At 35.2% G+C, this 26,489-nt stretch overlaps 2 protein-coding genes across 5 annotated transcripts in view; one reads left to right on the top strand and one right to left on the bottom strand.

Annotated features, from left to right (window-relative positions):
• SLC25A40 (solute carrier family 25 member 40) overlaps positions 1-7,734 on the top strand; it is a 69,577-nt gene extending 61,843 nt beyond the window's left edge. The window contains exon 13 of the transcript XR_003967147.1: positions 7,247-7,734. The gene's annotated coding sequence lies outside the window, so the exon portion shown is untranslated. The remainder of the gene's footprint in view (positions 1-7,246) is intronic.
• The window catches only part of RUNDC3B (RUN domain containing 3B), a 154,796-nt gene that overhangs the window by 5,636 nt on the left and 122,671 nt on the right, over positions 1-26,489 (bottom strand). For 2 of the 4 annotated variants that reach the window (XM_030307893.1, XM_030307894.1), the window contains 2 exons: positions 18,741-18,887; positions 11,792-11,913 (listed from right to left, as the gene is read on the bottom strand). In XM_030307893.1, the coding sequence (XP_030163753.1) occupies positions 11,792-11,913; positions 18,741-18,887 (269 nt within the window). The remainder of the gene's footprint in view (positions 1-11,791; positions 11,914-18,740; positions 18,888-26,489) is intronic. The other 2 variants (XM_030307895.1, XM_030307896.1) reach the window with 1 other exon arrangement.

Genomic DNA, 26,489 nt, shown 5'->3' with positions numbered 1-26,489 from the left:
AGTTGTGCCCCAACAAACAAATCATACAGCAGAGCTGAGTGGGGCATATCCAGGAGAGCACAGTGGGGGGTGGGGAGCCACCTATGAAAGCCAGCCTTTGCAGACACACGGCCAGCCTCTGAAAATACTGATGCTGGGGAACATGCAGGGCAGTCTGTTACCCTCAAGAAAGCCAAGAGACTTCACTGTAAGCCTTCATTTAAAAATAAAAGAAAAAAATGCACAAGATTCCAAAAATGGTTATGTTGTGACTGCAGCCATGCAACTATAAAAGGAAATAAAATATAAAAAGGAAATGAGCAAAAAAGGGCACCTGGATGGCTCAGTCAGTTAAGCATCTGACTCTTGATTTCGGCTCAGGTCATGATCATGGGATTCATGAGTTCAAGCCCTCCACACTGACAATGCAGAGTCTGCTTGGGATTCTCTCTCCCCTCCTCTCTCTCTGCCCCTCCCCCACTGTGTGTGTGTGTGTGTGTGTGTGTGTGTGTGTGTGTGCGCGCGCGCGCGCGTGTGTGTCTGTGTGTGCGTGCACATGCATGCGCTCTAACTTTAAAAAAAGGAAATAAGCAAAAGGAAGCGTTAAGATACAGAATTATAACTGATTATTCCAAAATATTCTTGAATACTGTGATGTCAACAGTAACTTATGCATACACATATACGTATAAAATTACTATATGAATTAAAAAATAAGTACGTTAAACTCTGTGTTGATATTTTAACAATTTTTTGATATGGGAGGAAATAACTAGTCAAGGTTAACAAAACTTTCTAGCTCAGACAAATGGAAAAGTAGTAGTTCCTAGCAGAAACAAGTTAGTCATAAGAAGCAGCAAATAGATTTTCATTTTATAGCAAGAAAGATCCGTTTTGTTTTAAACTTACAGATAAAGAGTCTGGACTCTACAAGTCTTCAGATGGTACTGCTACAAATATTACTAAGTTAGAAGTCATTCAGCACAATGCCAGCTATTGTGATAAAAATAAAAGGAACCACTTCTTGCCTATAGGGAGCTTAATGCAAGGTAGAAACAGACACACAGAAAATAATAAAATGCAGGAAGTACAGTGAGAAACATAAGGTAAAGGTGAGATCACCAACTCTATAAGGAAGTCTGAGTGGGGACGGAGGGGCCAATGGGGAAATGAAGAGGCAGTAAACTATATCCTAATTTTAAGGAATGCCTACACAGATTCCTTAGCCACTATCATAAACCCATAAACATAGGGAAAATGTTATGTTAACCTGTTATATAAGGAACATGTTACCTTTTTGTGATCAAAGGTCAAGAAAAGGGGTGGTCAGAATTTTGTGCGATAAAATTTCAAACTGGAACCACTGCGTGTAGTAGTTGGAGCTGGCAAAGAGGGAGTTGTGACACAGTTGTTTTTGCATGCACATGGATGAACGGTGGCCATGGGTGCTCATATCAATCTCTAACAGACTTACTTTTATGAAGGCCAAAAAAGCCTTCAAAAACTTACAATTTCCCTTTCAAATTAGTAGTTGTTTGTTCATAGAAGAGTATGAAAACAGACAGTAGGATGTACATTTCCTATTACTGAAGCAAATCTTCATTAAAGAATTACTACAATTCACACTTTCTGGTAAAACAACACATAGCACTTGGGACAAACCCTGCAAGTAGATGAAGCTTGGTGACCTACACAGAAGGATTGCTTATCACATGCCAAGTGTATAAATGAAGGCAGAAGAAACTCCTCAGACTAGATAAAAGAAATTTTAAAGCAACAAGCAATTGGTGTGACTGATTCATGCACCATGAAGGATTTCTGTTAAGATGTCAAACATCAATTTGCCATGGAATTCCTGTGGCCTTTGAAGAGAAGCTATTTAACTTGCAGAAGTGTTTGATTTAATTGAGGAAGAAAAAGAAACTCTCAGGCGGATAGCAAAGTGTACACATAAAAATGTACAGGATACTTAGTACCTTGAGAGAAAATCCCTGTATCAGTGGAGGATTGTTTTGGGAAATGGTTCACTGTTGACACAGAAAATGCTACTGTAAGCAAAGACAGCCACTGACAATTTTGATTAAATGATTCAGAAGAGACTGACTCTGAATACAAAGAAGTTCTTTACAACTGAATTCACTTTTATTTTCCTTTTTACAGCTACAGAGGAGGTCCAGTAATTTTTTAAATCTATGCTTAAAGTCTAATACAAGAAGCAATGAATAATCAGAAAATAAAATTGAGAAAGCAATTCCATTTACAATAGAATCTACAAGAATAAAATAGGAATAAATTCAAATGAAGTGCAAGAGTTGTACACTGACAACTACATACTACTGTTGAGAAAAATCAAGGTTGAAATAAGTGGGGAAACATTCCATTTTTCCATGGATTCGAAGACAATATTGTTAAAATGGCACTATCTCCCAATTTTATCTACATATTCTGTAATCCCCATCAAAATTCTAACTGCCTTTTTTTCTAGAAATAACAAGCTGATTCTAAAATTCCTATGGAAATTTAGTGGAGTCCAAATAGCCAAAACAATCTTGAAAAAGAATAAACTCCTGATTTCAAAACATAGATAGTATAAAGACAGTGTGGTACTATAGTATGAATATGCACTGGTACAGGCATACAGACCAACAGAACAGAACTGAGAATCCAGAAATAAGCCCATACATGTATGGGTAATGCATTTCAATAAAGAGTCCTAGGACCATTCAGTTGGGGGAAAGAATAGTCTTTTCAACAAATGATCCAGAGGCAAATGAATATCCACATGCAAAAAAATCAAGCTGGACAATCAGCCCATACCATATACAAAAACTTAAATCAAGTAAGATCTAAAACTATAACACTCTTAAAAAGAAACACACGAGTAAATCTACATGACTTTGGATTAGGCAATGGTTTCTTAGATGTGACACCAAAAGCAAAAGCAACCACAAGAAAAATCAGTTAAATGGGACTTTGTCAAAACTAAAGATTTTGTGAGTCAACACTAGCAGGAAAGTAGAAAGACATCCCTCAGAATGGAAAAAAATATTTGTAAATCCTACATCTGACAAGGGCCTACTATTCAAAATATACACTGCAAGTAAAAAAAAAAAAAGGCAATGCAATTTTTAAATTGTCAGAGGAGTTGAATAGGCATTTATCTTAAGATGATATACAAATGGCCAATAAGCACATGAAAAGACGCTCAATGTTATTACTCATTAGGGCAATGCACATCAAAACCATGAAACTCCATTTGATACCCACTAAGATGCTATAATTATAAAGACTGTCAATAACAAATCTTGGTGAGGGTGTGGAGAAAATGAAACACATACATTGCTGGGGGGATTATGAAATGATACAATTGCTGTGAAAAAGTTTAGCAGCTCCTCAAATGGTTACACATATGTTCTAACCAATTCCGTTCCTAGTTATATACCCAAGAGAAGTAAAATATGCGTTCACACAAAAACTTGTATGTGAATGTTCATAGCAGCATTATTCATAACTGCCCCAAAGTGGAAACTATCCAAATGCCCAAATGATGAGTGGATAAACAAACTGTGGTATAACCATACAATGGAATATTACTTGTGCACTGAAGGGAATGAAGCACTGAGACTTGGTACAACATGGACGAACTGTGAAAACACAATGCTAAGTAGGAGAACCTACACAAGAAAGGCTATATATTATATGATTTTATTATATTAAATGTCCAGAGTAGACAAATCCAAAGAGACAGTAAGTACATTACTAGTTACTCAGAGACTGGGGGAGGGAGGAATTGGGACCAACTACTAACAGGTGCAGTGCTTCTTCATTGGTTGATGGCAATGCTCTGGGATTAGTGGTGATGGTTGCACAACACAGTGAATACACTAATCAACTCTACACTTTACAATGGTGAATTTTATGTTAAGTAAATTACAATAGTTTTTGAAAGCCTAAAGGATCTTTTAAAATAAATGTAAAAAAATGCTAAGAGATATGTAAACAATGTTATGATTTAATTGTTGGCTCTTTTCTTTTGGGGGAGCCACCTAAAATAATGGTGTATTTTAAAACCCAAGTCATCTTAGATTTGCTGAAATATGGGACACCTGGATGGCTCAGCTGGTTGAGCATCTGACTTCAGCTAAGGTCATGACCTTACAGTTCATGAGTTCAAGCCCCACACTGCACTGTCTGCTTTCAGCGCAGAGCCCGCTTTGTACCTCTGTCCCTCGCTCTGCCCTTCTCTCTCTCTCTCTCTCTCTCTCTCTCTCTCTCTCTCTCTCAAAAATAAAAAGATTTGCTGAGATATAGGTAGCTAACTAGTAATACTGTAATAGGAATTGTCACATAAGAAGGATTAATAAAACCTTTTTTTTTAAATTTTTTAACGTTTTTTATTTATTTTTGAGACAGAGAGAGACAGAGCATGAATAGGGGAGGGGCAGAGAGAGAGGGAGACACAGAATCAGAAGCAGGCTCCAGGCTCTGAGCCATCAGCCCAGAGCCCGACGCGGGGCTCGAACTCACGGACCGCGAGATCATGACCTGAGCCGAAGTCGGACGCTTAACCGACTGAGCCACCCAGGCGCCCCAATAAAACCTTCTTGAAAAAAATGACAACTTCTCACCCTTTTCCTTCAACAATTATGGTGCCATTTTAACTTCTGAGATATTCTTTTATTTAACAATCAGTGGGAATGTAGAATTGCTTTTTTTTTATACCTTTCTACTGTACTATTCATTAAAATACATCCTTGAGGAATGTAAACACATAAAAGGTTATTCTATGTAAAGGCATAAAAGGCCTGAATCAAATTTTAGAATACAAGCATAAATTTCTATTTTTTTCAAGTCATAAGTAACAAATCTCTATTTCTTAAGATTGTTCATATGGAGTTAATAAAAATATTTGTAACTAAAAATGCATAAATATATAAACTAACAATGATTTATAGTTCCACCACCAAAATTAATTACTTTTAAATCTTGACATATTTGGCTTCCACTGTTTGTTTTTAGATGGAAAAAACAATCTACTATGTTTATAAAAGTGACATACATTCATTGTAAAAATTTAATCAACAGAGTAAAGCACACAAGAAATTTTAAATTACCATTCAGCTTACATTCTGACAGAAAAATATTATAAAATTCAGATGATATACTTCTCATAAAGTTTTCATTTTATTTTTAACTGAAATTCAATATAAGAAAAGGCCAGTAAAAGAAATGCTAAACTTCTAATAAAAATTTTTTTTGAGATTTAATTTGTAAAAGATTACTCTATATTTAGAGAGCATAAAATACATTCATACTTTTGCCCACCACATCTTGGTGTTAACTGCAAGCATCAATTTTATAATTATCTATTGAACTCTCAAAACTCAACAGGAAAAAAAAAAACAAAAAATAATCCAATTAAAGAACAGGTAAAATAAGCGAAGAGGTAGTTCCCTGGAATATACAGATGGCAAATGAGCACACGAAAAGATAATGAACACCATCTGCCACCAGGGAAATGCAAATTAAGACACAATGAGATATGACTGCATATCAACCACAATGGCTAAAATAAAAAATGGTGACACCACCCCTTGTTGGCATGGAGGTAGAGACGCTCAATTGCTCATCCAATGCTGGTGGGAATGCAGAAGGGTACACTGAAAAAGTCTGGTGGTTTCTTATCAAGTTAGACATGCAACTGCCATACAACCCAGCAACTGTATTCCTAGGTATATATTCCAGAGAGATGAAGGCTTAGTTCACACAAAAACCTGCAAACAAACCTTCATAGCAGCTTAGCCCATTCAGGCTGCTAGAACAGAGATACCATAAACTGAGTGGCAGCTCAAACAAAAGAAATTTATTTTCTGGTTTTGATTTCTCATAATTTTGGAGGCTGGGAAATCCAAGATCAAGTTACCTGCACATTCCATGCCTAGTGATGGCCTATATCCGGTTCACAGCCCAGCCATCTTCTCACTGTGTCCCAACATGACTGAAGAGCAAAGGAGCTCTCTGGGGTCTCTTTAAGAACACTAATCCTGTTCCTGATGGCCCTACCCTCGTGACCTAATCACCTCCCAAAGTCCACATTCTGATATCATCACACCAGAAATTATGAGTCTGGCAGACACAAACATTCAGACTATAGTAGCAGCTTTACTGCCCCCAAATGCAAACAACTCAAATGTCCTTCAATGAGGGGTTTTTAAACAAAGGTGATAATATATACATACCACAGAATATATTTTAGCAATAAAAAGGAATAAATCATCGATACACAGAACAATTTGGATAGATCTCAGGGGAGCTATGCTCAGTGAAAATAAAAATGCCAATCCCAACAGTCTATATACTGTCTGACTTACAAGTTCCCTTCATAACTTCATGACAAAATTATAGTAATGAAGAACAGACTGGTGTTGGCCATGGGTTAGGGAAGGGGCAGAGATAGGGCAAGGCTGGGAAGGAGGTGGGTATGATTACTGAAGGGCAGTACAAGGGACCCTGGTGATGATGTAACTATTCTGTATCTTGACTCTAGCGATGTATACACACACCTGTACATGGGATAAAACTGCACAAAACTAAAAACACACAGTGATGAATACATGTAAGTCTGAATGAAATCACTGGATCATACCATCAGTTTCATGGATGTGATGCTGTACTATAGTTTTGTAAGATGCCACCACGGAGGCAAACTGGGTGAAGGGTACACGGATCTTAAGTGCATTTGAATCCACACTCACCTCAAAAATAGAAAGTTAAATCTTAAAAAGGATAGCTAGAGAAATTCCTTAAAATATGATAAGCAGTGAGGGAGTAGTGCAGAATGTTAAGGAATGCTAAATGAGCAGAATAATCTTGTGCATTTATATTTTTGTACTGCTTAAGTATTTCTTCAGGGTAAATTCCCAGATGTGTGACTGCTGGCTTAGAAAGTAAAAGCATGTAACTTTACATTAACTTGGGGAAGACTTAAAGTATTTTTTTCCATTTCCTTGTGTCTACTTTTACGTCCCTTCAGGATGGTTTATAGCTCTCCTCTTCCTAGGAATAAATTTAACACTAAATGTGCAAACTCTAAATATTTTATCTTTTCTGTTGCTATTTAAAATGTCACCCCCCCACACACACTAACAGAGTCTCTTACTGATTATTGTTTGTACATGTAAAAGCTAATGATTTCTGTATAATTTTATATTTTGCTACTTCATATAACTACTTTTATTGTCTAAGTATTATTTCTCTTGTTTTCCAGGTTCATGCCATCATCTGCAAAAATCCAACTCTCCTGTCTCTAGAAGTTTCTTCTTTAAATATGCTAGCTACTACCTCTAGTATAACATTAAACAGTGGTAGAATCAATGTGGTATCTTAGTATTTCCTCATTAAGTAAGATGCCCACTTTGGGACAGAGACATTCATACATACTCATGGAAAAGAACTATTATTTAGTTCTTTTTTCTTAAATGTGTCACACAATGTTGAATTCTGTTCAGGGCTTTTTTGTCATCTGTGGGGACAACCTTTTCTATCTTAGACCTATTATTATGGTATTATATTAATAGATTTCATAATATTGAATTAAACTTACATTCATGGGTTAAATGTGCATGGTCATTGTATACCATTTCTTTTTGTGTGGCTAAGATTCTGTTAACTACTATATTATTTAGAACCTTTATATCAATATAAGTGATACTGGGCTATAATTTTTTATTTTTTAATTTTTCATACTGTATCAGATTATATTTATCCCCTACACTTTTATTTGTTCTTTCTGCCTTTGTTATTAAATTAGCTAGGTCTCTAATTTGTTAATTTTAAAAGAAAAATGATTTGTTCATTAATTAGATCTGTTTTTTCTATTCTTTATCTCAATTTGTGGTTTTATCTTTATTATTTTCTTCATTGGCTTTTTTATTTACTTTGTTTTTCTTACCATATTGGTCTGGGAAACTTGATTCATTTATTTTCTTTCTTCTTAATGAAAAGGTATGTATAGAAAAATTATACACTTTCCTCTGATTGGCTTAAATAAATCTCACAAAGTGCTATGATGAGTTTTTATTGTCATTTTTTAGAAATGGGTAATTTCAGCTTTTCTTACTTGCTGTTTCTTTTTCTACAGGATAACAAGTCTTACTTTCTGTTTTAACTTCATATTATTTGGAATGGTTTGTAGTTTTGTTCTAGTTGTTACCTTTATCCTTTATACAACTAGAGAAGTGTAATGCTAATCTCATCCTCTTCCCCTTATGAATTACTCGATCTTTTTGCCTAGAAGCCCTGAGTATGTTTTTTTCTTTTTTTTTTTTTTTATTTTTAATGCCTAATTGTTTTAATACCATATGTCTTGGAGGTGATTAATACTGGTTAATTTTATCAGGCACTTTGTCAGCCCTGTCAATTTGTAGATTTTAGTCTTTCATTTTCAGATATTTTTCTCGGATTAGAGATTCAGTATTAGTTCTGCTCCACTGTTTTATCTTCCTCAGTGACTTCACTGATAGATCTTCTTTGCTTGACTTCCAATTCAAACACTTCCTGACTCATTTTACTTCTTTCTTCATTGCATTTTCATTCTCTTGGTTCCTTTCCTGCTTTTCTTCAGTGTTCTTTATTAAGTTCTCTTTCAAATCTATTCTTTAGACAGCTTATTCTTTAATATTTACTTCTGATATAATTTTGCCTTTTTCTACATCTCTTTCTAGAGTGTAATCAACTACCAATTCATTTCTTTCTGTTTCTGGAACATTTCTGTTCCTAGTTTTTGACTTCTAATTTAAAATGTTTTTATCCTATCTTTAAATGCTTGTTTGAAGATACTGAATAAAATCGTATGGTTGTATTACAGGATTTTTTTTTCCCTGCTTCACTATTGTTTTTCTAGTGGAGGGTTTTATCAGAATTGTTTTCCGCAATTTAGGCATTTAAAAAAAACAGTAATTTTGTACACATAGGAAGTCTAGCTGATTTGATTGGTTCGTGAAACTTTTCATTCAAGAGCAGCCTCCTGTGTCAGTGAATCAAAGCAGTTTCCTAATTGTATGGCTTTTATGGGGGTGGAGAGGGGAAGGATGCTATGAGTGGAAAGGATGTGTGTCCTTCAAATTTTACAATTTTTTTCTTTAGTTTTACACAATCCTAAATGAAGTCCTTTTTGTTGTTGGGTTTCAGTTGGTGAATTTATTCTTTTTTTTTTTATCATTCTATTAGATATTTGGGTATGGAAAGTCTATAAATAATATTTCATCTGTTATTTAACCTTGAATTCTTAAAGCCAAAACTTCTCTGTGTGTGTATGTGTGTTTACACATTTTATTTTTTAGAGTAGTTTTAGGTTCATAGCAAAAGTAATAAGCAGAATGTACAGAGATTTTCCGTATCTCTATACAAAGCCTCTCCCATTATGAACATCCCCCACCAGAGTGGTACATTTGTTACAAATGATAAACCCTACACAAACATATCATTATCAAGCAGGGTTCACAGGTTACATTAGGGTTCACTTTTGGTGTTGCACATTCTATGGGTTGGACCAATTTATAAGGACATGCATCCACCATTTTACTCTCATACAGAGTAGTTTCACTGCCCTAAAAATTCTCTATGATTCACCCAGTCATCACTCTTCTATATGTTTATTTTTATAGTATAAAAATTACCCATTATTAATCATGACCTATTGCTGTTAAAATGACTATAATTATAAATTGATTAAAATACTAAATAAATGTGTCTTTTACATTGAGAGTCATCACAAGTAAATCCACTACTGGATTAATTTTTAAAATATACATATTCTAAATTGTGACAGTGAACTCAGTTTACTCTCTTCCATTTACATTAGTGCCATTAGGATACTCTATTATGCTATCTTTATTATCCACATCATCAAAAAAAGATTCATATGTAGTCAGTACACAGTATTTACAAAACTATCAATATAGACTTAAGGCCCTCTGAGAACATTTCAACAACTCTGAAAAGAAGCAGAACATTCAGCTTAACAAAATTTCCCATTGCCTGAGCCTTCTTGTTACCTGAATTTTTACTTTATACTATCCACACCTTGTACCTCACATTCTAAGACATTCATTCATTATATACTTATTCTATCAAAAAACATTTAATAATTGTCTATTATGTGACAGGCTCTAGTAACACACTGGTGAAAAATATGGGTAAGTTTCCCTACCCTCATGAAGCTTACATTTTAGTGGCGAGTTAGAGACAAGAATCATAACATAACACAGGGCAATGTGATAGAGTGTCTGCAGTGGGTGGATATGGAAATGGGGATGGTTACTTAAAGTATGGTAGTCAAGGAAAACTTCTTTAAAGAGATATTTCGACAGAGATCTGATAAGGAGGTTACCATTCAAAGACTTTAAGAAAGAAGATCTAGGGCAGTGGGAAAAGCAACTGCAAAGAGTGGAGGCAGGAACCAGACTGAAGGAACATCTAGGAAGTCAGTTTGCTGGGGTGCAGGGAGCAAGCAAAAGAATGGTATGAGGTAAGGCAGAAGTTGGCAAAGACATGATCATATGGGAGGCCATGATAAGCAGTATAGATTTTAATGTGATTGTCATCGAGACCACTGGAGAACTTTAAGTTTGGGTATAATATTTTCTGACTTGTATTTTCTAAGAACCCTGACTACTATATGGAGAATGGACTGCGAGGAGACAAGAATGAGAGAGGAAAGACCAAAGAAAAAGCTGTGGCAGCAGTCCATCCAACAGGCTTGCTCCATGTGACTTAGACTACGGTTATAATAGTGAAGAAGATGATGAGTCAATGTAGACAGCATGTGTTGTATGGGGAGTAACAGGACTTGCTGATGAACTGACTTGGAGTTGTAAAGGGTAGTAGAATCTAGTAAGACATATGGTAGCGCCATTTACTGCAATGCAGAAGACAGGGAAGAAACTGGAGACACAGAGGAGTGCAGGTTCCCCTGCAGTAAGGAACTCTTTCCCTAGCCCTCACCTCACACACACTGGCAGAAGGAGAACTGGGTCACAGAGATAAAAGATGTGAGCACCATATCACACCAGCACCACTTGTCCAACCCAAAGTTCTAGAGTCACAGCCCTAGCATACGCTAGGGATAGGAAAGAAAATAACTTGCAATCAACTAAGCTACTGAAGCTTGAAAATACATAGGCTGAGTCTTAGACAAGAAATGTGGTAACGAAAATGACCTGAAAAGTTTTGGAATTGAACCAAGATGTGGTCCAGGAAGATGCAATACAAGGGAAAGAGGGGTTGACAGAGCACAGCTGAAAGCAGTAACAGGAAAAAATAAAACTCTTACATCTATTCCCCAAGGTTTTCAGAATACTTAATAAATGAGGAACCAAAAGTGACTTGAGAACGAGGAAGTGGTCAGTTGTATCAAAGCTGCTGTAAAGTTTAAAACGATGAAGACAGAGAAGTGACTTTCGAATTGCAATATGGCAGTGGCTGACCACCTTGATAAGTCATTTTAGTAAGTTGTAGAGACACAAAAGCCGAATCAGCATGGGTTAAAAACAAACAAACAAACAAACAAAAACACAGCAGGACAGGAAGCGAGGGAAATAAAAGGAAAAATTACAGTCTTCTAAGAACATGAGCCACAAACACATGGGAAAAAAACAAAAAAACAAAAAACAATACCAGACCTTTTAAAATCATAATGGCACTTTCATTCCTAGCATCCTTCACAGAAATGCCACTACTGTTCAACATTCTGCAACCAAAGCATACATAGTGCAGGAAAAACTAATTTCCAACTAAATTTTTCTTTTCTTACCTTCAGTGATTAAATTTAACGTGTCTTGTTTACCATCTCCTTCTTGTGAATGACTTGGATCCAGCGAAGTCTGAGAAAGGCTAACTTCAGCTGATAACTGGTCAAGACTTTGATAACTTTTTCTGTAAAACAAGAGTGAAATACTACTTGGATTTCTTCTCACAAAAAAATAATTTCTAGAGATATTCTTCAATGTTTTTCTTCAATTTACTGAGTTTTGGTTTATTTCTCCACAATTTTCCCCCTCAACTCTGTCTCTATTGTGGCTGCAATATGATCTCCATTATACTTTTCTCTCTACCCTCTTTGGAGGTCTCTGGGATTGATCAACTAAAAAAGAAAAACAGTTTGTCAGACTAATTTAAACCCTTACACAAATTTTTGATTATTTAGCTGCTTAGAAAATGGAGACTTTCTGGTTATTATCAATTTTCTTTTCTTTTTTAGTAGGCTTCACACCCAGGCTGGAGCCCAGTGTGGGTCTTGAACTCACAACTCTGAGATCAAGACCTGAGCTGAGATCAAGGGTCAGATACCTAACCACTAAGCCATCCAAACACCCCTGGTTATTGTCAATGTTCAAAGGAGTGGAAAATCTACAGATTACTCTTAATGTAGAAACCAAAATGATATAACTTAATAATGATGTATTATCTCTCAGGCACTTCAAAATTCACCAATGTCTTGATATTCTTATGGATGCTTTTACATAAGAGTAATTACAAATTACCATTACAAATTCCTCTAATTTAGAAGTTAAAAATCTTGGATTATAAAATAGGTGTTTATGTTAATATACTATGAAGATAACTAATTTTCTTCCCTCATGTATTTGCTACTGTGATTTCGATTTCCGTTAAACAAATTAAGAGAAATGAATTGTAACAGAGGAAAAATTCCATTATATATGGAAACTTAATAAGGTTTATTATTAAACTTTCCTCATATTTCTTCTGTCAAGATAAAAACAACTCAAAAGACTTAGGCAGTTTTGGTGTTATTGACATATTGACAAGTAAGAGAATGGAATTCAATATTATTTCCAAATATATCTGATCCAGAGTATGTTTTTCAGGTTTAATATCTATTTCCCAAGGTAGCCAAACCCTAACTAATTTCCTAGAAATGTCATATATTCTATGATAACATTACAGGAGAGTATATGTAATTTAAATGATCTACTCCAGAGCTATTCTCTATTCAGACACAGAAGAGTAAACTTACAAATTTATTTAAAGGAGAATCTATTGTAGGAAACTTCTGATAACTGTAATACATAAAATATATTATGAGCTATACAACATGTAATAAAGAAGGATAGCCAATATTTATATAATGCTTCCCACTATATAGGTACTGTCCCTACATGTTTATATAGATTAATATATTTACTCCTCACAAATACTCTAAGAGGTTGGAATTATACTGTTCCCAATTTATAGCAGAGTTAACCAGGGCACAAAGAGACTAGATTTGAACCTCATAGCCTGGTTCTAATTCTGTCTCATTAACTTCTATGCTATCTCCTTTCCTACTACAGAGAGAGAAAAAAAACGTTTTCTGTTTTATTAGAAACCCTTCCTAGGTTTCAAACACTTTGCTTGCAGAGATTGACCACGTCAACTATACTGTATGTAATCGTATCACTGAAAATTTCACTTGACTTTCATTAAAACTGTGTTTCTTTAGCTATACAAGAAAGCAGGGAACACAGGAATTCAATAAAGGAAGTTATAAGTAAGTTTCTTTTCCAAATTATTTTTCTGTGCCTAATAGGTAGAAGGCCTGTCTTTAAATGGCTTTAAGGGAGTTTCTGACACTGGTCTTTCATCATTAGACACTTGATAAAAAGTTACTATTATTAAATTTAAAAAATTATAAAAATATTTACAAACAACAAAATACCTAGTAGCAAAACAAACATCAAATTAATTAGAAAATTATAAGGACTGAGAGCTTGACAGCACACATTTATAGAAATCAAGTACTGTCACTACTTGAGGGGAGGAAAGCCTGCAAAAGTCTCTAAAAGCAATCTCTGGTAAAAGCAACACAAAATGAGCTTTCTGCGTGAACTATTTAAGTTCCTTTTAGATATCATATTTCCAAATCCAAAGTGACTATGGACACTTTCTAACCTCTAATTTGTTACACTTAGTAAACAATCTTTCAGTTTACAGGCTTCACTTAACCAATTGTCAATGAACATAGAAATAGAATTTGGTAGACAATGACTTCTGAAGCAGTATAAAAATGCCTAGGCAAAATTAGGCACCTGAATCAAAAGATATTAAGAACAGTACCATGTAATATCTTCCTTGCATGAAAATGATTACAGATCTACCACCTGGGAGAAATCTGGTTTAGCTGTTTGTAGTAATGACCAAGAAAGGTTTTCCACATTCTTACCTGAGTTCCAATGCAACTGGTGCTCCACCTGACAAACATGTTGTCATGGAGTAAAATGTCTATGGGAGTTCTGTCTTTATTTTTTTTAAATTTTTTTTTCAACGTTTATTTATTTTTGGGACAGAGAGAGACAGAGCATGAACGGGGGAGGGGCAGAGAGAGAGGGAGACACAGAATCGGAAATAGGCTCCAGGCTCTGAGCCATCAGCCCAGAGCCTGACGCGGGGCTCGAACTCACGGACTGCAAGATCGTGACCTGGCTGAAGTCGGACGCTTAACCGACTGCGCCACCCAGGCGCCCCAAATGGGAGTTCTGTCTTTAAAAGGTCACCACTAAGTCCTATTTTAGAATTCTAGACTCATTAGCATCATACTGTAAAATTGAAATGTAACCCACCAAACACATCAAGCCCATCAACAGTCTAAGTCTACTTTCCAGAAGTGAATTTTTCAAGTAGAAATAGCTTACTTATTCAAAATAAGAACCCCAGATAGTAAGACAGGAGTTATGTCATAAGCATCTGGGACATAAAGAAAACCAAAAACCAAAAACCAAAAAACAAAACATTGCATTCAATATCTAATTACTTAAAATTTTAAATCACTCAAATCCAAACTTGTATACAAAGAATTTGGACACCAAATAAAGGCAAATTAAAAGGAAACTGAGTAGGCCTGAATTCACTTATGAATAAATTTTCTACAGTCTTAGACTTCATATCAATGATCAGAAGTAATGATATCGATAATCTGTATCACCTATTTGCCCAAGAGATATACAGAGGTCAGTAATAATTTACATTATCTCATAGTCATTGGGCAAGAGAGTATTAGGCTCAGAAGGAGACACTTTCCACACATAGAAAATAAAAACAAAGATACATACACTATATACACAGAGGCACATACGTGTGTGCATGGAGCCAGAGATAGGCTGTTCTTTTTATTCTTGGTTTGATTTTCATAGAAATGTGTTTAAAAAAGAAAACAAACATTTCCTATAGTAGAGTACTGATATACTTTTAAACTACTAAAATTAATGGAAGGATGCAAGGGAGCCTGAAAGGGAAGGCTGTATGCAAGTCAGGTGAATGCAAAATTTATAAGCTGTAAAAGATTTTTGCAGTCTCAATGCTTTGGGGAGTCCTACTCCAAAAATACTGGAAAGATTCACATAAAAAGAAGACCCTATAAGACATTTGAAGTAATTATACCTACTTATCATCAGTCATTCAAAAATGTTAGCCTAAAGAGTAGATCATGAAGGGCATATAAAAGCTCATAATTCTTAATAATTTTGTGAATGACAGCCTAAATGAAAATAATGATAAATTTACAAGACAAAAAAGCCTAAGTAGAAAATAAAAAGGTGATGATAATGAATCTGATCTTTAGGGATGGAAATGGGTGGGTTAGGCAATAATCTAACAAGACTATATAATATAATAAAATTATATAACCTGTATCTAATAAGCTCATGTGACCTAGACTTAACATATAAATATAAATAAACATTAAAATAGGAACAACTTGGAAATAAAAAAGTAATCAAATGCTCTCCAGGTGTGTGTTAAGGGAATGTGCTTACATATTTATTGTTGAGTTTTTACAATCAGCCTATAATGCTTGAAACATTTTTAACAAGATATCTCTAATGTTTGAAATAAAGGAAAAGATAGAAAATCTAACATAATTAACATTGCCAGGTCTAAGTAATCAAGAAAACAATGGAAATGATACTTCTAAAGCTTTATTAACAGTAAAATAAATGAAAATAAATGTAAAATCTTCTACTATGCAAAGGATTTCTTCCATGAGTAGATGACAACATAGCTAAGTTACCCAACCACTCATTTTAAGAAATGTCTGCAAGACCAAGAAATTGATCAAGTCAAATAGCACCTTCTCAGTCTTTTCAAAGCTAATTCAGCAAATCTCCTAGAGAAATACAGGCATCATATTTTCTTAGCAGGAAATTATAATTATAATACATATAATGACTACTTATATGGTCAATTTCTCTCTCCGAATTATCAAGAGCACTAATGTTCCTTATTAAGAGATTCTGGCCACTTTGATAATAATTTGTAGGTTCTCAAAAATGTTTGTTAAACTACTGAAGATATTGGTCAAATTAAGAGGAATAAATGACGAGGTTAGTTCAAGAACTTTAGCTTATATTACAAATTTGAGAACAGCAAAAACTAATCCTGAGAAAAGCTATGATGTTTCAAACATGATTTATACAGCACCACTCTAATCTGAAAATCCAAAGTCTCCATTTTTACATTAAAAAGTTGCATTAAAAAGATTATTTGTTCAGAACATCTGGGGATTTGCTGGTCATTTTAATTTTACATAGGTTTTACAAACTCTCAAAGGAGAGCTTGGGACAGTGGGTGGGTGTATATTCTCCAAACATGGAAGACACAAGGTTATCTGAGAACATAAAAAAAAGACTATACAGAGTATAAAAGATTTCATGAGAGGTATTAGGTGCCAAGCAACTTATTACTCATTTGAACAGGAATTAGCCCCAGTATTACATGTGCAGAAGGTAAGAGGAGGTATTGCTTAGTGTTGTTACACATCAAGTAGGGTAGCAGAGATTACTTTTAAATCCTGACCTTACACTCTAGGTCCAGTGATCTCCATACTACACCTGCAAACATTTTGCATACTAGCTGCAAACATTTTGTTCAGGAATAGGGCCATCTAAAGGCAATAACAACATCTACAGTAAGGCCAGATTAAAGGATGATGCTGAGAAAGAGCTAATGGAGTAAGTAGCTGAGTCAAGGAGTATAAAATCGGGATCCATGTCAAACAGTTTCACTACTTTCTTTTCTGATACTCCAATTACTTTTGCTGCTGCTATAATACTTTGTAAAAGCTAGTCATTATTACCACATACAAAGGTAAACTTGAAGTAACTCTTCCATTTAGACTCACTGGTTCCTCAATAGGTAGCTCTACAGGCAGCCAGGGCTACAAACACATCTTTTTGGCTAAAATATTTTACCTTCTACTACCTAAAGTAACAATGTAGATATTGTAGTAAAAAAGCGTATTACTAGTCTTTTAACTTGTCAGGAGTTAATCTTTCAATATTTTTATAGTTATAAAAGCAAGAGTATCTTGTATGTTATATAGAAATAAGAACCAAGTATTAAAATAGATTCAGTTTTTTTCATCATATATCAGAAATATGAATAAGCTAATATTTTTATTACTTACATACATTATAGAAAAATAAAATTATATACCAGTATAAGAAGATATACTCTAGTTATTCAAATTTTTCATAGGGGTATATAAGGGAACTAGATCCCAATCCATGAAAGCTTCAGTCAATACCTTGAATCATGCGTTAGTACATAATGAAAACAGTTCTAATGATTTATTCTGTAAATAATCTGCTCACTCTTCCTTATCTCTAGCAATCAGTGAAACAAACAAGCAAAAAAGGCAACAGAAGCTCAAATTTATTTTGAGTATTCCCTCTGATAAATGAAAAAAATCACATAGTAAACAGGCGGAAATTAAGTCTATGCTGAAACAATCCCTGTAGAAATGTCTAGCTACTAACTACCTAGTGAAAAGCACCCTAAGAAGCACAAATGGAAGTGGGTAACTCTACCAGTGAAGTGTAAATACAAGAACTCTAAAAGAAGAGTAGAGAAAGAAAGAAACAAACAAAAAAAGAGGGAGGCAGGCAGGGAGGGGAGAAGAAAGGAAAGAGAAGAAAGTGGGGGGGGGGGAGGAGGAAAGGGAGAGAACAGAAGGGGATGGAGGGACAACGGGGAAATAATTAGAAAATTAGCTGAAGATAGGAAAATAAAGATAACCAAAAAATTATCAAGATGGACAAAATGTCCAAAAGCCAAAAGAAGGTAATACAAAATTTAAGTTCAAAACGAAGATACCATAAAGGAATGCAGCCTAAGATTTGGCAGATTTCTCAACATTGCGACACTCTGACTTAATGAAATAGTCCTGAAAAGGGATAAAAAATAGGTAAAGGATCTTGTGGCCAACAGGTGGGGTGATTATATCTTCTATAGCCTCCAAAAATTAGGTTTATTGAAAATAAGCAAAACTCTTTCAGACCCACCAAGAACAGGTAAGTATATTTCCATTCTTTCATGAGATGGAATTTTTTCTCACTGGCAGGACAATTATTCCTAAGGCAAATACAAATACCAAAGCTAAAATTCAAAAATAGGTGGCTCATTAAATATGAGCTCATAGACTTAACTGAAGGACTGGCTGAAGACTAAAGGAGAAGCAGGTAGCCGGTACAATACTGCTTAAGAATTTCTTAGATACTTTACTTCCCCAGGGTGCCTTGGCTTCAAAATACTAACATATTTACTGCCTTAATCTGACTTTATCAAGCCAAAGTAGTCTTAAATTCTACTTTTGCCCTAAAGTAATAATGAATTCAGAAAGACGAATACGTGAGAAACCAAAGTGGATAACCGAATGTTTTGGTAGAACTAAATTTGTAATTAGTTGGAAAAAAAAGTATTACACTTACTCATACCACTGTTTATTGTGTTTTCGGTAAAGCAACGTATCCAAGGCAACAGCATTGACATCCAGAGCTCCTGGGGAAGGCCACTGGTTGGTGAGGTGGGCAGTTAACTCTTGTCTTGATCTTAAATCATTATTCTTTAGCACAGTCCTGTGAATATTAAGATGGTGAGTGCTTTTGTCTTCACTGCTCTGCAATGGCAGAGGAACCTAATGGTATCAACCTGGCCCCCAAAATTCATCTTTTAAAATGGTACGTTAACAGATTGTCAACAGAACTACAGGAAGACTAGTTGGGGCTATGACTATCTCCTACAATATGTGTTTTTCACTTTTTCTCCAAAGGCTGTAACAAATCACTAACGTGTGAAATGCAGACTTTCAATCTTTTACAGAGATGTTACTAAAGGACTAAAGCTGAATTTCACATCTTACCTAAAAAACTAGGGTGATATCTTAAAGTTATAGATTATCAGATGCCAGTTAAAATAAGAAAAGATTGCATGTGTATGATTTTTTTAGCTTCAAAATTCACAATCTATTAAAGCCATTTAACTCAGTAAACAAAAAACAATTAAAATGAATAAAAAATAAAACCACATCAGAAAAACATAAAATTAAAAATCCATAAGGTTTCTGCAATTTTTTTTATAAAAGTGACCACCAATAAATCTTTATAAAAATAATTCCATCAGGGCACATGGGTGGCTTAGTTGGATGAGCGTCCCACTCTTGATTTCAGCTCAAGTCATGATCCCATGGTTTATGAGTTTGAGCCCCATATGGGATTCTCTCATCCTCTCTCTCTCTCTCTCTCTCTCTCTCTCTCTCTCTGCCCCTCCCCTGCTCACGCATACTCTCGCTCTTCCTCAAAATAAATAAACATTTTAAAAAAAGAAAATAATTAAATAAATGATAACTACATTGAACAATACAACCCACTGGAAATATTTCCATTTACAGAACGAGGCCATTATAATACATGGTTTATTCTCATTTTTGTAGAACCGTTAATAACAATTTTCAAAAGAAGTTAATTTTTGCCAAAATTTAAACCTCACAAATCACTGTCACAAGACTAATTCAACATTTGAGTTGGTAGTTAAAGATAATTTAAAAGCATAATTCTAGGGGCACCTGGGTGGCTTCAACTTCTGACTTCAGCTCAGGTCATGATCTTACCATTGCTGAGTTTGAGCCCTGGGTCGGGCTCTGGGCTGACAGCTCAGAGCCTGGAGCCTGTTTCAGATTTTGGGTCTCCCTCACTCTCTCTGCCCCTCCCCAACTCATAGTCTCTCTCTCTCAGTCTCTCTCTCTCTCAAAAATAAAATAAAACCATTAAAAAAAATTTTTTAAGTTTAAAAGCATAATTCTGGGGGGAGGGGGGCTGGCTGGCTCAGGTGGAGCATGCGACTCTTGATCCAGGGGTTTTAAGTTCAAGACCCACGTTGGGTGTAGATGTACTTAAAAATAAAAACTATTAAAAAAAAAAGTGTAATTCTGTTTGCAAAGGTTGTATTCTACTTCTAACTAAGGCTTCAAAATATAACCTAGGCAAGCCACATTCTCCAACAGGAGTCCATGACTTGAGTGTACCAAAGTCTTGAGCCATCAGCTCAGAAGCAGGGAAGTAGGAACAACTGTCCTATTGTGGATGGCAGAGTCAACAGTGTGCTGGCAAGACAACCCTTCACTAAAGAAAATTAGCCTGCACAGAACCTCTAGCTGGAAATGATTCAAATGGAACAACCCCATGTATATGTCTCTAACAGTCTAACTATGAATATTTCTGATTTTATAGGATATCTGTGTACATTTAAAAATATTTGCTCCACTATACCCACAAAGAAATAGTATTTGATGTAAATAGTAGATTCTCAGAATTGAACACTAAAAAAGTAAAACAGGCAGAAGTCCGTGAGAATGTATCACAAGAAGATACTCGTTTTGACTACTTTCAACAATTTCAATGGAAAAGAATGAAAAATTTAAGAAGAATGAAAAATTTAAAAACCTTTACCTAGGTTTTTATGAAAACAGTAAGGAGTTCAGAAAAATTACAAGACTGATAGAAAAAAATCTTGTGACGCCAAAAAGGGGATTACTGGCCAGAGAATTTATTACAATAAAGTACCATTATTTTGGCTTTTTTTTTAAGTTTATTTATTTTGAGAAAGAGAGGGTGTGAGCAAGTACCCGTGCAAGCAGAGAAGGGACAGAGAGAAAATCCCAAGCAGGCTCCATGTGCGGTCAGTGCGGAGCCTGACACAGGGCTCAGACTCACAAACCATGAAATCATCACCTGAACAGAAATCAAGAGTTGGACACCTAACCGAATGAGCCACCCAGGTGCCCCTAGGCTTCGCTTATTAGATTTTTCTCCTTCACATATTCACTCTCTAGGGTCTCTACTGAATGTCACTGGAAAACAACTTCAATGTCATAAGTGGTTTATAGGAAGTATTTACAGCAGAATGCAAGGAAGGCAAATGGGCATCTGTGAGGAAATGACACTGGAAAAATTCAGTTAATGACAAGTAACTGAACAACTTCCAACTTAGAATATATTCTTTCTGGAAAAGCAAAGTTTTACACTGCATAGAATAAAAAAAAAAGAACTAAGTTTTACACAAGTTTTTACACATTAGTCCATGGAAAATTTTAGTCTAATGACAAATTATTGTATTGTCTTTAGACTTTTGTGTTTAGAAATCCTAACGACATTGTTTTCTAAGGGAACTGCCTGGTCCTTCGAAGCAGGAGATAAGAGATTTCAGTGTACTGGATGGGCATAACTTCATCCATGCTGCATCTGTTTTCCACCTTCTGTGAGGAATATGGAGGGAAACACACAATGCTGGCATTCAACTTGATACTACAAAGGGAAAGGTTCCTGGAGGACCTTTGTGTAAGGCCCTTTCACCACTTCAGTATACTAGGGGCCATTAAGGCACCTTGAAAACCCACCCTTGAATTCTGAATCTTGGCTCAGTCTATTTAGATAATAAAGAGACAAAGTAGTTTATTCATTCTAGCAACGGGCCCTGACCAAAATGCACCAGCAAAGAGATATACGTGGAGTTCTACTTCCCAACTCTCCGAAGTAGCTCAACCTACCTCTCTCCAAGCCTACTTTTCTAGTCTTTCTATCCATTGCTTGAGTCATTGATATCAATCTAACAAATTCCATTTGTGCTTAAGAGTTGGTTGGACTTTTTTTTTTTACAAGCGAAGTAAAATGAGGGTATTTTTCTCATTGGCCAAGCTTAAAAAGTAGGTTCATCTTAAGTCACTCAACAATTACTGTCATTACCTTGTGGTCAAATCAGTGAAAATTAAAGGCAAAATTTTATGAAGTTAGCATTTAACTTTAATAAAAACGCTAACCAATGCTAACACTAATGAGCTAATTTAATAATTAAATTATTGTATATGAGATAGATGCTACTTGTCACTTATATCTATGTTCTAAGTCTCTCATTAACAACTGAATATTCTCTCACTAAGGTAACAATTCTACAGGAAAATGCAATAAAGGAAATTTATTAACATATCTGTAATATATTTACCACACTAATTTTAAGAACTTTCCTGTGGTATCTACCCCTAAATTGCTAGATAGCTAATTTCTCTTCAGATTTTCAATAGAAATTATGCAAGAAGTTTGCCACAAAAAATATAATTCAATATCTTGCCCCATGGCTTTACTGAGGTATAATCAGCAATTAAAAATTGCATACATCTAGGGGCACCTGGATGGCTCAGTCAGTTAAGCGTCCAACTTCAGCTCAGATCATGATCTCGTGGTTCGTGAGTTGAAGCCCTGCATCCGGCTCTGTGCTGACAGCTCAGAGCCTGAAGCCTGCTTCAGATTCCGTGTCTCCCTCTCTCTCTGCACCCCCCTACTTATGCTCTCTCTCTCCCTCTCTCAAAAATAAACATTAAAAAAATTTTTTTTAGTTGTATATATCTAGAGTATACAACTTGATTTGATATGCATATACAATGTGAAGTAATCACAAGATAATTAACATATCCATCACCTCACAGTTACCTCTTTTTTGTGTGTGATAAGAACACTTGAGATGTACCTCTTAGAACATTTCAAGTACACAATACAGTATTGTTAAGTACAGTCATGTTGCTTAACATTAGATCTCCATGATTTATTCATCCTGCATAACTGAAACTTTGTACTTATAGACCAACATCTCCTCATTTCCCCCTCTATCTGGGCCAGAATTGGTAAAAACCATTCTACTCTCTGCTTCTGTAAGTTGGACTATTTTGGATTCCACATATAAATGAAATTATGCACTATTTGTTTTTCTACATCTGATTTAGTTCACTTAGCATAATGCCTTCAAGGTTTATCCATGCTGTTGCAAATGGCAGGATTTCCTTCCTTCTTTTAAAGGTGGAATAATATTCCATTGTGTTTATGTGTGTATATAGACACAGAATCTTCATATATCACATTTTCTTTATCCATTCATCCATCAGTGAACACTGAGGTTGTTTCCATCTCTTGACTACTGTAAATAAGGCTGAAATTAACACCTAAATGGAGATATCTTTTTGAGATTGTAACTCCATTTCCTTTGGATAAATACCTAGAAGTGGGATTGCTTAAATATAAGATAGTTCTATTTTTAATATTTTGAGGAACCTCCTACTCTTTTTCTTTTTTTTTTAATTTTTTTTTCAACGTTTATTTATTTTTGGGACAGAGACAGACAGAGCATGAACGGGGGAGGGGCCGAGAGTGAGGGAGACACAGAATCGGAAACAGGCTCCAGGCTCTGAGCCATCAGCCCAGAGCCTGATGCGGGGCTCGAACTCCCGGACCGCGAGATCATGACCTGGCTGAAGTCAGACTCCTACTCTTTTTCAAAGTGACCATACCCATCTATAGTACTACCAACTGGGCATGAGGGCTCCCTTTTTCCATATCCTCACCAACAGTTGTTTTCTAACACCTATCTGGTAACAGACATTCTAAGTAAGAAGGTATTTCATTGTGACTGTGATTTGCATGTCCCTGATGATTAGTGAAGTTAAGCATCTTCTCATATACCTATTGGTCATTTGCATGTCTTCCCTGGAGAAATGTCTATTCAAGTCCTTTGCCCATTTTTAAGCTGAGTTAGATTTTTGCTATTATGAGTCCCTTATAGATTTTGAATATTAACTCCTTATTAGACAGATGCTGAAAATATTTTCTTCCATTTGGTATGTTGCCATTTTACTCTAATGTTTTTTGTGCAGAATTTTTTAAATTTCATACAATCCATTTTTCTATTTTTGCTTTTATTGCCTGTGCTTTTGGTATAATAAGCAAAAATATGATTGCCGAGACTAATGTCAAAAGTTATTTCCCTGTTTTCTTTTGTATTTTTACAGTTTCAGGTCTTAGATTTAAATCTTTAATCTATTTTGAATTTATTTTTGTAAATGGTAAGAGAAGAATCCAATTTCATTCTTCTGTATGTGGATATTCAGTTTTCCCAACACTACTCCTTTTGTGGGTTCTTGGTAAGCTTGTCAAAGATCAGCTGACTTATAGATTCATGGACTTATTTGGGGGCTCTCTATTCTGTTCCAATGGCCTATATGTCTGTTTCAATGTCAGTACCATACTTTTTTGATTACTATAATTTATAATATATTTTGAAACCAAGAAATGTGATGTCTTTAGCTTTATTCTTCTTTCTGAAAACTGATTTGGCTATTCAGGGTCTAAAATATGAATGTTAGGATTGCTTTTTCTATTTATGTGAAAAATGACATTGGGATTTTGATAGGGATTGCACTGAATCTGCATATCACTTTGGATACTATGTACATTTTAATAATATTAATTCTTCCAATCCATGAACACAAGATATCTTTTTTATTTACCAGTATCTTAATTTCCTTTGTCAACGTTTTAATATTTTCAGGGTATCAATCTTTCACCTCTTTGGTTAAATTTATTCCTAAATATTGTATTCTTGCTGCCACTGTGAATAGGATTGTTTTTAAATTTCCTTTCCAGATATTTAATATCCAGAGACTTTATATATGTATATGCACATATGTGTATGTACATACACATACACACACACACATCTTCCTGCTGAGCTGAACCTTTTATCATTATATAATGACCTTCTTTACCTCTAGAGACAGTTTTAGACTTAAAGTCTATTTTGAGTACAGACACCCTGCTTTCTTTTGGTTACCATTTGCATGAAATATCTTTTTCCATTCCTTCACTTTCAGCCTACGTATGTCTTTAAATCTGAAATGAGTCTCTTGTTGACAGGATATCACTGGCTCTTACTCTTTTAATCCATTCAGTCACTCTATGTCTTTTGATTGATGAGTTTAATCCTAATTACTGCCATTCTGTTTTGCAGTTTTGTGTCTCTCTTCCACTTTTGTTTTCCTTTATTATCTGATGATTTTTTTGTAATGATTTGTTGCCATTCTTTCTTTTTATAATTTTTTAAAATGTTTATTTATTTATTTTGAGAGAGAGAGCATACACATGTGAGTGAGAGTGAGGGTGGGGAGAGTGAGAGGGAGGGAGAAAGAGAATCCCAGTCTTTGCACCGTCAGTGCAGAGCCTGATGAGGGGCTCTGACAAGGGGCTCCATCTCAAAAATCTTAAGATCATGACCTGAGGGGAAATAAAGAGTTAGATGGTTAACTGACTGAGCCACCCAGGGGCCCCCATTCTATCTTCTGTGTTTGTACTATAGGTTTATTCTCTGTGGTAAGAGTTTTGAATAAATTTTCATGTAGTCATAACTTCCTATTTTAAATCATGTTAACTTCAAATGTATACAAAAAACACTCTATGTAAAGCACTTTGAAAGTGCTTTAAGTACATATGCCCAAGTTCAGTTGTAACCAAATATTTAAATTAAATCTACAAAATATTTCAAAGAGAGCATTTTCATGAAAATTGAAAAAACGTATTTGCAACTAATATCAAGTAAATGTATTGAGTGGGCCATGGCACATACACTTAAAATGTGTAAAGAAGCAGGGGTGTCTGGGTGGCTCAGTCGGTTAAGCGTCCAACTTCGGCTCAGGTCATGATCTTTTGGTCCGTGAGTTTGAGCCCTGTGTTGGGCTCTGTGCTGACAGCTCAGAGCCTGGAGCCTGCTTTGGACTGTGTGTCTCCCTCTCTCTCTGCCCCTCCTCCACTTGCCATTCTGTCTCTCTCTTTCTCTCTCAAAAATAAATAAAACGTTTAAATAAATAAATAAATATTTTTAAAAATGACTAAAATGTGTAAAGAAGCAACCATCTAAAAGTACCTCTGATTATCCTATCTTTTTCATAACCATTCTCAAAAGGTAAGTCCAGAAAGTACAACTTAAACTCTATTATTATATTTTACCTTTCCGAATAAATGCTTCCAGATCCTTGAAAAGGTCTTTGTCTTGCTTACGTAAAGTTATTTTACTTGGCATTTTGGTAAAAAAATATCATGTGAAGTTTGATTCTTTATGCATAACTATGTTGAAATATGTGTCAGTATTAACTGGCCATTTCATAAGCCCTCTGAATATACCTTCAACTCTCTAACCTGAGCATATCCTTATGGATATACATAAAATCAAAATACCATGGATTTATAAACACAAAATCTCTCTATGAAGCAGGAGTCCAGCTCTCCTGAGAAACAGTTTGGAACAAAACAGGATAGCTTCCAGTTAAAGTTCAGTGAGTTGTTCTATTTTTCAAAGGAAATCAGCTC

Source organism: Lynx canadensis, chromosome A2, assembly GCF_007474595.2.
Source record: "Lynx canadensis isolate LIC74 chromosome A2, mLynCan4.pri.v2, whole genome shotgun sequence".
Taxonomy (NCBI): domain Eukaryota; kingdom Metazoa; phylum Chordata; class Mammalia; order Carnivora; family Felidae; genus Lynx; species Lynx canadensis.
Note: the sequence above shows the minus strand (reverse complement) of the source record. Positions and strands in the feature narration are given on the sequence as shown.